Source organism: Leucoraja erinacea, chromosome 11 (genome assembly GCF_028641065.1).
Source record: "Leucoraja erinacea ecotype New England chromosome 11, Leri_hhj_1, whole genome shotgun sequence".
In the NCBI taxonomy this organism is placed as follows: Eukaryota; Metazoa; Chordata; class Chondrichthyes; order Rajiformes; family Rajidae; genus Leucoraja; species Leucoraja erinaceus.
This window is the reverse complement of record NC_073387.1, coordinates 53,054,078-53,066,432: the sequence shown is the minus strand read 5'-3', so window position 1 is coordinate 53,066,432 and position 12,355 is coordinate 53,054,078. Positions and strand designations below refer to the sequence as shown.

General features: G+C 41.9%; 1 protein-coding gene across 1 annotated transcript in view; it reads right to left on the bottom strand.

Moving 5' to 3' along the window:
* LOC129701827 (organic cation/carnitine transporter 2-like) overlaps window positions 1–12,355 on the bottom strand; it is a 66,315-nt gene that overhangs the window by 34,796 nt on the left and 19,164 nt on the right. Inside the window, exons 2-3 of the mRNA XM_055643297.1 lie at window positions 6,317–6,420; window positions 352–506 (exon numbers count right to left, since the gene is read on the bottom strand). Of these exons, the coding sequence (XP_055499272.1) occupies window positions 352–506; window positions 6,317–6,420 (259 nt within the window). The remainder of the gene's footprint in view (window positions 1–351; window positions 507–6,316; window positions 6,421–12,355) is intronic.

Sequence of the window (12,355 nt, the reverse complement as noted above, 5' to 3'; positions counted from 1 at the left end):
AAAGTTAACAAGAACAAGACCAATTACAATTGTGAGATATTGTTACCAATTTTATTTAATCGACTTCAGTTAATTGTAAGATATTACGTCTTCAGCATGGAGATAGGAACAAGCACAGATTTTCAGTACACACTGTTGCCCGTGTGGGTCTTGTTTATTTTACAAAAGTACACTGCGCATACTCACACATATTCACGAGACTGATAAGATATTGTATATGTCACATGACACAAAGCATAATATTCTAGTACTGTTCTTAAAGTTAGTTACCATTATATACATTACATTAATAAAATACAAATCACACCCAAAGAGTTTTTAAACATAGCAATCAATAACGCAGGTACTTACCTATAACAAAGGCAGCTACGTAATTTGAAATCTGCCCAATGCCCACAAAAAAATTAAGAAGGCAAAAGATTTCCCAGTTTGGCGAGAACACTTGAATCATAGTGAATCCAGTCTGCACAGCCATGGTTCCAAACCAAACAGACTTCCTCCCAAATCTGAAAATCAGAAACAAAACGTCAGAAAAATCCAAACATACTGTTGCATATTTATGCTCAGTAAATCCACTTTCTCAGTTACCACAAATGCATTTTTACAGAGGTGCGGACAGCCACTATTGCATAAACTCAGGCAGTCGCTCGCTACTGATGATGCCTTGTGTCTACTCCAGTCCTGTGTTGGCTGATGAGGCCAATGTGAGTTCTGCCACAAACGCAGCAGGAGGTTCTGGAAAAGGTTGAATGTGAGGGAAAATAGTGAGGTGGGATCGGTGTGATCCCTGTGAACTGACGTGAGGTACTCAATGTCATCCAAATTAGTTAACTTTATTTTGAGTTATGAGGGAATTGTAGATGGGGAGCAATGAGAGATGCAAGAATATTGAGTTGTCATAGAGCCGTGGAGTCATAGAGTAGTACAGCAAGGAAACAGTCCCTTCGGCCCAACTTGCCCATGCTGATCAAGCTGCCCCATCCACACTAATCCTACCTGCCCACATATGGCCCATACCGCTCTCCACCTTCCCTATCCATGTAACTGTCCAAATGTCTTTTGCCCTGAACCATGATTCCACAATAATGACCAGGAATTCTCTTTGATATCTGCCACAGGGAAATATTTTACATTTTTCAAATACATTTTGAGAACGCCATTGGATCATTTCCTTTGTCCACTTGGTAAGCTCTTGGTCCCTGAAGGTGACAGGAAATGTAATCATCAATGATCAATTAATCACCTTCATTTTATAGGGCGACACGCTGGTGCAGCGGTAGAGTTGCTGCCTTTACAGCGCCAAAAACCCAGGTTTGATCCTGGCTACAGGTGCTGTCTGTACGGAGTTTGTATGTTCTCCCCATGACCTGCATGGGTTTTCTCTGGGTGCTCCGGTTTCCTCCCACATTAGAAAGATATACTGGTTTGTAGTTTAATTGGAGTCTGTATATTATAAGTTGTCTCCAGTGTGTCAGATGGTGCTCATATACGGGGATCGCTGAGCCAGTTCCCACACTCTATCTCTAAATATCTAAAATAAAGATGTAAAGATGTCTTCTTTAAAATTGTAGAAAGCAATTCATGCATCCCAACATTTTCACATGGACCTTTCAGTAGGCAGAGTGGTATAGTGGAGGAAAGTTGGTAGACACCATTTACTTTGAAGTTGTAAATTATAAAGCCCTTCCTCTCATGTGTTTCAGTGAACAAGATGGTGATGATTGGACACAAAATGCTGGAGTAACTCAGTGGGTCAGGCAGCATCGCTGGAGAAAAGGAGTAGGTGACGTTTCGGGTCGAGGCCCTTCTTCAGACTGAGAGACGGTGGAATGGGAAATGAGAGATATAGGACAAATGACTGGAAGACATGCAAAAGGCAACAATATTCAAGGAATGGTGGAGCCCACAATGGTCCATTGTTGGCTGTGGGATAGGTGATAACGAGTTATAAAGACACTGAAACTCAACAGTGAAACCAGTACAATAACTGGGGTGAGGGAGGGATGGAGATAAAGGAGATGCAATGTTACTTGAAGTTAGAGAAATCAATATTCGCCAATATTCATACAGCTGGGTTGTAAGCTGCTCAAGCGAAATACGGGGTGCTGTTCCTCCAATTTAGGTTTGGCTTCATTCTGACAATGGAGGAGGCCCAGGGCTTTGGTCTGTCCATGTGCATGTGCAAGCTCTGTCTGTACTGTAGTCAGTGTCTGAAATTGGGCTCACCAGTTTTGGGCCAGAGACAAAGTAGGTTGAAGTGTTTCCCATTTGTCTATTGATTAGGTGCAGTCTAGCTGAGAGTCTATCGGAGATGCAACATGACAGCAGGGACAAGTGAAATACCAATGGACATGGTCTTACTTGATGTAAGTCTGCACAGAGCCGTGGACCTGTTGGTTAAGATCAGGAAGCAGATGCACTATGGAGCCAAATATTGACAGCAGATAAATTTGAGGAGGGTACTCCTCAGTCTTCCATTGGGACTCAACAGACCCTGTCCCACTTAGGCTATTTTTTAGGTGACTAGGCTGTCACCACATGGTCGCTGGGGTGTCGCCTGTATGGTCGTGAGCAGTCACCTCAGTCGTCTAAAGAGTCATAGTGTCTTTCTGGTCGCCGCTGGATTTTCAACATGTTCAAACATTTTTGGCGACAGTGGGTTGACGCCAATGAGCGTAGCTTGACTTCTCCTGATGTAGGTGCTGTCGCAGGCTGTCGCCAGGTGAGGTAGGTTGTCGCTGGTGCTGACTTTGGCGAATTCCATTGGCGGCTACCTACGTCAACCTACGTCAACCGGCGACAGGTACCGGCGACTGAATTGTCTTCATTTGTCGTCAGTTGTCGCCGATAGGGTCGTAGCTTGTCGCGGGTGGATGTAGGTTGACTTCGGTTGCTGTAGGTTGTTGCCTGTGTGGTCGTAGGTTGTTTTTTTATTTTTTATTTTAATTTTATTAGAAGTAAGTACAATACAGTGGTACCTCTTTTCAGGTGCGAAAATATATGTTAACCTGATACATTCTCTGTACAACTCCATTTTTTTTTTTAAAGCGAGAGATAAGAAAGAAAGAGATAGTACAGAGTAGAGAAAAGTGTAGTGTGTATAAAACAAAGAAAGAGATAGTGAGGAAGAGAAATAAGAAAGAAGAGAGAGCAGGAGAGAGATTAGCAAATAGACGCTAGGAGATGAATTTTTATATTGTTGATCATCTTTCACCCATACCTGACACATTTGCTTTTTATGATACAGTTGCACCACATGAATCCAAGAAATAAATAAATGGAGACCAACTCGTTAAGAATTGGTCTTTGTTAAAGCACAAGGCATTGGGGGTTCAGTATTGATGTGGATAGAGAACTGGCTGGCAAACAGGAAGCAAAGAGTAGGAGTAAACGGGTCCTTTTCACAATGGCAGGCAGTGACTAGTGGGGTACCCCAAGGCTCAGTACTGGGACCCCAGCTATTTACAATATATATTAATGATCTGGATGAGGGAATTGAAGGCAATATCTCCAAGTTTGCGGATGACACTAAGCTGGGGGGGCAGTGTTAGCTGTGAGGAGGATGCTAGGAGACTGCAGGGTGACTTGGATAGGCTGGGTGAGTGGGCAAATGTTTGGCAGATGCAGTATAATGTGGATAAATGTGAGGTTATCCATTTTGGTGGCAAAAACAGGAAAGCAGACTATTATCTAAATGGTGGCCGATTGGGAAAGGGGGAGATGCAGCGAGACCTGGGTGTCATGGTACACCAGTCATTGAAGGTAGGCATGCAGGTGCAGCAGGCAGTAAAGAAAACGAATGGTATGTTAGCTTTCATTGCAAAAGGATTCGAGTATAGGAGCAGAGAGGTTCTACTGCAGTTGTACAGGGTCTTGGTGAGACCACACCTGGAGTATTGCGTACAGTTTTGGTCTCCAAATCTGAGGAAGGACATTATTGCCATAGAGGGAGTGCAGAGACGGTTCACCAGACTGATTCCTGGGATGTCAGGACTGTCTTATGAAGAAAGACTGGATAGGCTTGGTTTATACTCTCTAGAATTTAGAAGATTGAGAGGGGATCTTATAGAAACTTACAAAATTCTTAAGGGGTTGGACAGGCTAGATGCAGGAAGATTGTTCCCGATGTTAGGGAAGTCCAGGACAAGGGGTCACAGCTTAAGGATAAAGGGGAAATCCTTTAAAACCGAGATGAGAAGAACTTTTTTCACGCAGAGAGTGGTAAATCTCTGGAACTCTCTGCCACAGAGGGTATTTGAGGCCAGTTCATTGGCTATATTTAAGAGGGAGTTAGATGTGGCCCTTGTGGCTAAGGGGATCAGGGGGTATGGAGAGAAGGCAGGTACGGGATACTGAGTTGGATGATCAGCCATGATCATATTGAATGGCGGTGCAGGCTCGAAGGGCCGAATGGCCTACTCCTGCACCTAATTTCTATGTTTCTATGTTTCTATGTAGGAGGTGTCTCATTTCTTCAAGGTGTGCTGTGTCCAACATATTTATAATCCACATTTTAAGCGTTGGTATTGTTGTGTTTTTCCAAAATTTAAGTATGTTTTTTTGCTGTTATTAACCCATAATTAAAAAATGAGTTTTGGGATATGTTTAATGTGTTCCCGTCTCCCATTACTCCAAATATAATCATTTCAGTATTAGGTTCCATTTTTATCTTAAATAGATTTGTGAATATATCAAAAATATCACATCAAAATTTATGAAGTATTGTGCAAGAAACAAAAGAATGTGTAATATTGGCATTTTGAGAAAGACATTTATCACAGCTGGGAGAAATGTTTGGGTAGAATTTATTCAGCCTAGTTTTTGAATAATATAGTCTATGTAGTATTTTGAATTGAATTAAATTGTGTCTAGCATTAATCGAACCTTTATGTATAGACTGTATATCAAATACTTTTCCCATGTTTCTTTCAAAATTTTTATCGTTAATTCTTTTTCCCAGTCTTCTCTAATTGCCTCTGTTGATGGTAATTCTCTATTTAAAATACTATTATATAGATATGATATTAATTTTTGTGAGTCAGCCTTAATATTCATTGCTTCTTCCAGTGGATCTAAAATTATACTTTGAAATCTTTGTATATATTGTAGGTTGTTGTAGTTGGACATCCTAATGGGTCGCCGGTTGTCGGTAGCTTGCTGTAGCTCGACGTTGACTAGGTGCTAGTTGTTGTAGCTTGTCATAGACATTGTCGTGGGGGGGGGGCAGGTTCAGTCGCCGGTTTTTCGACGACCTGCTACGACTGTGATAGTCGCCGGCAGTCGCTTAAGAAATCGCCTCAGTGGGACAGGCCCAGAAGGCTTTCTGAAGGGTATAAAGGTCATAGAGAGTGGTTAGTTCCTGTCCCTGTATTTCAATGATGAAGATCATTCCTCTAGACGGATGCAATCCATACTATGAATTGAGAATCACTCTTCACCCACTGAGTTAGCTGAAGATAACCTGGTCGATGACGCTCCCCGAGGCAGACAGCAGAGAATTCCCTCTGTTTAATTTAGAGATACAGTGCGGTTACAAGCCCTTTGGCCCACTGAGTCCGCACCCACAGGCTATCCCCACACATTAACACTACCCTACACACACTTGGGACAATTTACACATACACCAAGCCAATCAACCTGTACGTCTTAAGAGTGTGGGAGGGAACTGAAGATCTCAGAGAAAACCCACGTGGTCACGGGGAGAACGTACAAACTCCGTACAGACAGCACCCATTGTCGGGATTGAACCCGGGTCTCCGGTGCTGCAAGCACTGTAAGACAGCAACACTACCGTTCCGCCCTGATAGTTTTTCTTACATCGCCTGCAGTCCGCATCTTAGACAGACGCTAAAAGCTGGAGTAATTCAGCAGGTCACGCAGCATCGCTGGAGAAAAGGAACAGGTGACATTTTGGGTCGAGACCCTTATCTTCCTAAACATCTAGTGACTTCCTACAAATTGTTATTTTATTCCAAAAGATGTATTATTTTGTAAAGTGGCATGAGATCAAATGAGTTAACATCACTAGTTGCAGTAATGACAAATTACATTTATTTCAGGTGTTTAAAGAGAGAAAATGTGTTTGATTCTATTGTTACTAACAGAACGATATTGAATATTTTAACAGTAAGCTATAGAATGAGTTTCCAAATGTTGAAAACCAACACATCCTTTAAAACATTAAAATCTCATTCGTAGGTTTGCATGCCATATATTTATTATACAATATAGATGATGAAAATCAGCCTGCAATGAACAGGCACTTGATCACATAATTAAATACCTGGTACAAGTGAGGAGAGATGTAATAACTCACCTGTCAGACAACTGGCCAGCGATAAAGGTGCCAACCAGAACTCCCAGGAAGAATACAGACATAGAAAAAGGTCCTTTCCAGTCATTGTTACACACCAAGTCCCACTGAAATGCAAGTACATTTTATTGCATGCTACCGAGGGGACATTGACTAATTTATACATCATCTTTTATCTCTGAAATACTGGCAAGAATCTATTTCTGAAATGTCGTCAAATGTTGCTATGTATTAATTTGCTAATAGTAAGTTATCTCAATCAATGTGTGTTTTTGTCTTTGCAAGTACACAATTTTTTATATTTTGAACTTTTTATTGTTTATTATGGTGTCTACGATAGTGGCGTTGAAGAGGCTTTTAGATAGGCACATGGAAGTGTGGGGAATATTATCTTTTATATTTTGAATTTATTTTCACTGTTTATGATGGTGTCTCTGAGTGGTGCTTAAGGGGCTTTTAGATAGGCACATGGAAGCACAGGGAATGGAGGGATATGGATCATGTACAAGCTGATGAGATCAGTTTAATTTGGCATCATGTTCAGCACAAACATTGTGGGCCGAAGGATCTAATTCCTGTGCTGTACTTTTCTATGTTCTACTGTAAGTTCCACTGAATACTATGTTTGTATATCTGTTGTGCTGCTACAAGTAAGAACTTTATTTTTCTGCTTCGGGACGTATAACAATAAAACACTCTTCACTCATGACTCTTGACCTTTTTAGTTTAGTGACATGCATGGAAGAAGACCCATTGGCCCACCATGCCGACCATTGATCTCCTGTTCAAAATAGTTCTGTGTCATCCCACTTTCTCACCCACTCCCTGCACACTAGGGGCATTTTTTTTTTAATGGAGGCCAATGAACCTACAGACCCACACATATTTGGGATGTGGGAGGAAACCTGAGCTCCTGGAGAAGACCCACGCAGCTCACAGGGAGAACATGCAAACTCCACACAGACAGCACCCAAGGTCAGAATCGAACCTCGGTCTTTGAACTGACTCTTGAATGAACATTGAGAGAAAGACTTTGCCAATGCTCAGGAAGGGATGAAATGTGCACAGATTATGTTCCAGGCTAGAAGATCCAGCTTCCTTTCTCTGGCAAAGTTTTGGGTTTGTGATACACGATTATAATTACTGTAAACCATATATAGAATCCCAACCACTGCTTTGCATTAAGAGGGTTTAGCAGGGGGAAATGAATAAAATTAATGATTAAAACATTTATGTTTGCTTTAGTATATAAAATAAATCTATTCCAGATGTCTGCATATCTGTGAGGAAAACAATTCTCATTGACTCTCACTTGAAACGTGAAGATTGCTTTGCGGCATTTTAAAGATTGGATGGTATCCCAGATTGTTATTTGTTTAACCATTAAAAACAAGTTCAGCCTCCGAATGCATGTACATATGATAACGGAGAATTCATACTCCTTAGATATGATAAGGGTTTGCCATGTGGCTTAAAAAGAACAAAAAAAGAATAACACAAGCCAATGATTCACGTAAGGGTCTTTGATAACTAAATGTTAAAACTGAAATACTGTTTTAAAGTGCAGCTGAAAAGAAAAGCAGCTGCCAAAGGACAAATGAAGAGGAATGTATTTGGGCAAGTGTGCTAAAATGGGAATTGGAGAATAGTCACTGCATTATCACGCGATGCCTGCAGCTATAAAGTCTAATGCACAGTTGTTTCCATTCTGATGTTGCTGGAAAGGAATTTATGGTTTTGCTGTTTGAATATATATAACACATCTATTATAGAATCACTAACGTCAGAATTCACAAATTACAAGTTGAATTTATTATATATAAATTATCTATATTCATTTAGTTATTACATTAGATATGAATTTAAGCTAACTTTAAATAGGGCAAGGCACATCATAGAGTAGGCTGGACTGCGAACTTATTTGGTATCATTTTATATAATTTGTACAGTATATATTTTAAAAGATCAAATGCTTCCTAGTGCAGTTTTCATTAGTTTTACTTTTCCTAGTGCATTGGGTTTCCTTAGAGTTTACTGAGATACAAGTCCGATTACGTAATTGATTATTGAGAGGGCTTGCATGTATCATTGTGGTAACACTTCAGTGTAACTGTTTGTTTGTCAGTTTAGCTTAGTTTATTATTGTCATGTCTACGTAGATACAGTGATAAGCTTTTGTTTTTGTTACCCAGGCATGGAAAAATCTATACATGAATGCAATCAAGACATCCACAGTGCAGAGATAAAGAAAAAAGGGTACAATATTTAGTGTAAAGATATAACATTGAAGTCCGATAAAGTCTAATTAAAGATAGTTCAAAGGTCTCCAATGATGTCAATGGGAGGTCAGGATCGCACTCCAGCTGATGAGTGGTCTGTTCAGTTCCCTGATAACAGCTGGGAAGAAACTGCCCCTGAATCTGGAGGCATGCGTTTTCAAACTTCTGTACCTCTTGCCTGATGGGAGAGGGGAGAAGAAGAAATGACCAGGGTGAGACTGGTCCTTGATTAATGAATGGAGAAATCCTACAGCAATGTAAAAATTGTGTACATGAAATGGATGCTAGAATACTTCTATTTCACAAGGCAAAATCAAGAAGTACCAATGAATAATTTGTAATCAATATAGTTAAATAATTTTAACATACCCTTTTGTTGGCAGTCTCCAATGAAATACCGCTAATAAAATGATCACAGCATACTTTGTGATCAGTCAGGAACAATTTTTATAAAGGGGTCTTAAAACTAATTATTAAGTCCTACTTAATAGCTATTTCAACTGTCCACTGAAACTATGGCTGGAGGATTTTTTTCACAGATAAACAGTTATTAAAAAGCACATCAAACAAATCCTCATCTGAAACTTAATCCGTGAAGCAAATGTCTTTATCTCCATCCACAGGGTATAGTCCAATCCTATCTCATCTCTACCCAAGACCAACAAAACCAAAGTCTCAAGGTCTCTGGAGTAGTCCTGGAGTAGGGGCGCTACAGTGGCACAGCGGTATAGTTGCTACCTTAAAGCGCCAGAGATCTGGGTTCGATCCTGACCGTAGGTGCTGTCTGTACAGATTTTGTACGTTCTCCCTGTCACCTGCATGGGTTTTCTCCGAGATCTTCGGTTTCCTCCCACACTCCAAAGACGTACAGATATGTAGATTAATTGGCTTAGTAAATGTAAAAATTATCCATAATGGGTGTAGGATAGTGTTAATATGTGGGGATCGCTGGTTGCCGCGGACTCGGACTTCTGAAATTCATGGGTGTCTGGGGTTATGGGGAGAAGGCAGGAGAATGGGGTTGAGAGGGTAAGATAGATCAGCCATGATTGAATGGCAGTATAGACTTGATGGGCTTTCAAATGCTCCCTTCTCAATTTTTCTTGCCACCTTACTGCACCTCAGCTCCCTTATGAAATGGAATTCATATCCTTGCAATGTAATTCATCTACAGCATAAATGAGAGGTACAACTCCATTTCAACCTCAGTCATCGTACTGTAGTACACAACCAAAGATTTGCACAAGGTAGACAGAAAATGTTGGAGTAACGTTGGTTATGGGTGGCGTTTCGAGTCGAGACCCTTCTTCAGACTGATGTCAGGGGAGTGGGCGGGACAGAGATAGAATGTAGTCGGAGACAAAGGCTGTTGGGAGAACTGGGAAGGGGAGCGATTGGAGAGAGAGGGAAAGCAAGGGCTATTTGAAGTTAGAGAAGTCAATGTTCATGCCACTGATGGGTAAACTACCCAAGCAAAATATGAGGTACTGTTCCTCCAATTTGCTCTGGGCCTCACTCTGGAATGGGTGGGGGAGTTAAAGTGCTGAGCAACCGGGAGATCAGGTAGGTATAAAAGGATTAAGGGGAGGTGTTCAGCAAAACGATCGCCAAGCCTGCGCTTTGTCTCGCCGATGTACAGAAGTTGACAACTGCGGATAACGTAGATGAGGTTGGAGGTGCAAGTGAAGATCTGCCTCATCTGAAAAGACTGGCGGGATCCTTGGATGGAGTCGAGGGGGGAGGTAAAGGGGCATGTGTTGCATCTCCTGCAGTTGCAGGGGAAAGTACCTGGGGAAGAGGTTGTTTGGGTGGGAAGAAACGAGGTGACCAGGGAGTTGCGGAGGGAATGTTCTCTGCGGAAAGCAAAAAGGGGTGGAGATGGGAATATGTGGCCAGTAGTGGGATCCCGTTGGAGATGTCGAAAATGTTGAAGTATGTTGCATGCGATGGCTGATGGGGTGGAAGGTGAGGACAAGGGGGACTCTGTCCTTGTTGCTAATGGGTGGGGGAACAAGAGCGGAGCTGCGGGATATTGAGGAGAGCCAAGTGAGAGCCTCATCTATATTGGAAGAGAGGAACCCCGGTTTCCTAAAGAATGAGGACATCTCCAATGATCTAGTATGGAAAACCTGGGCGCAGATGTGGCGTAGACAGAGGAATTAGTAGGGGATAGAGTCTTTACAGGAAGCAGGGTGGAAAGAAGTATAGTCTAGATAGCTAAGGGAGTCAGTAGGTTTGTGGTAGATGTCGGTCAACAGTCTGTCTCCTGTGATGGAGACGGTGAGATCTAGAAACAGTAGGGAAATGTCGGAAATGGTTCAAGTGAATTTGAGTGCAGGATGGAAATTAGTCATGAAGTTGATGAAGTCAGTGAGCTCTGCATGGCTCAATGTAGTGGAGGTAGTGTTCAGGGCTAGGGCCAGTGTACGCCTGGAACAGTGATTGATCGATGTACCCTACAAAGAGACAGACAAAGCTAGGGCCCTTGCGAGTGCCCATAGCTACACCTTGGATTTGGAGGAAGTGGGAGGAGTCACAGGAGAAGTTGTTGAGTGTAAGGAGCAGCTCTGCTAGGTGGAGGAGAGTATCGGTAGGCAGAAATTGGCTGGTTCTGTGGTCGAGGAAGAAACGGAGGGCTGTAAGACCTTCATGGTGGGGGATGAGGGTGTAGAGTGACAGGACATCCTTAGTAAAGATGAGGGAATGGTGAGCCTGGAAAACAGAGTGGTTGAATAGACAAAGAGCATGAGAGGTGTCTTGGACATAGGTACGGAGGGATTGGACCAGGGGGGTGAAGGCTGGAATCGGGGTATGTGGAAATTAATTCAGTGGGACATGAACAAGCAGAAACAATGGGTCTGGCAGGACAGTTCTGTTTGTGGATTTTGGGGAGAAGGTAAAATCGGGCCATGCGGGGCTGGGGAACGATAAGGTTGGAGGCTTTAGAGGGCGGAGAGCCGGGAGTGATGAAATCAGAAATTCTTGACTCGAGAGTGTCTGAGTAGAGGATGATCATCTGGTAAGCTAGCAGTCTCTTTCAGCTTCCTGGACAGGAGCACATGGAGCGCAAACAGCAATGGCAGAGTAGCACACCAACAGCCAAATCACTAATAAACTTTCTCCACCAAGTACCCCCTTTACTTGCCTATGGCAGAGCCAATGTAATATTCTTCAGCCTCCTTATAATGCACACAGATGGAGTGATACCAAGTCAGCCCAACACTGCATGTTCACATAAATCCATGCTAACAAGAAAACACTTGTTTGAATCTGAACCAGAATCTGAAAGAGGGTCCAGACCCTATCCATTTTCTCCAGAGATGATGCCTGACCCACTGAGTTACTCCAGCACTTTGTGTCTCTCTTTGGTTTAAACAAGCATCTGCAGTTTCTTTTCATAACATTTTTTTGAATATTGCATTTGGGGCAAACCAAAGAAGGAATAAAAATGCTTACAACAGACCTTACTAGAATGTTTGATCTGTACTGACAAAATCTCATTTCCAGACCTGTCTGTGGTTTGGTCTGCCACTGCACAAAATCATGAGACTTAATCTTTCACTTTATCATTGCACTGGAGTTGCTTATGACACATACATTCTTTGAATATTCTCCTCGCAAAATTTTTAGGCATAATTCACAAAATCTTTGTGTTAATATAAAACATATACAATATGACAGGGTATTTAGCCCTTTATACCTCTTCCGTGATTCAATAAGATCCCAACTGATTACATGGGATTGAGAGGGGCACATACAGTAG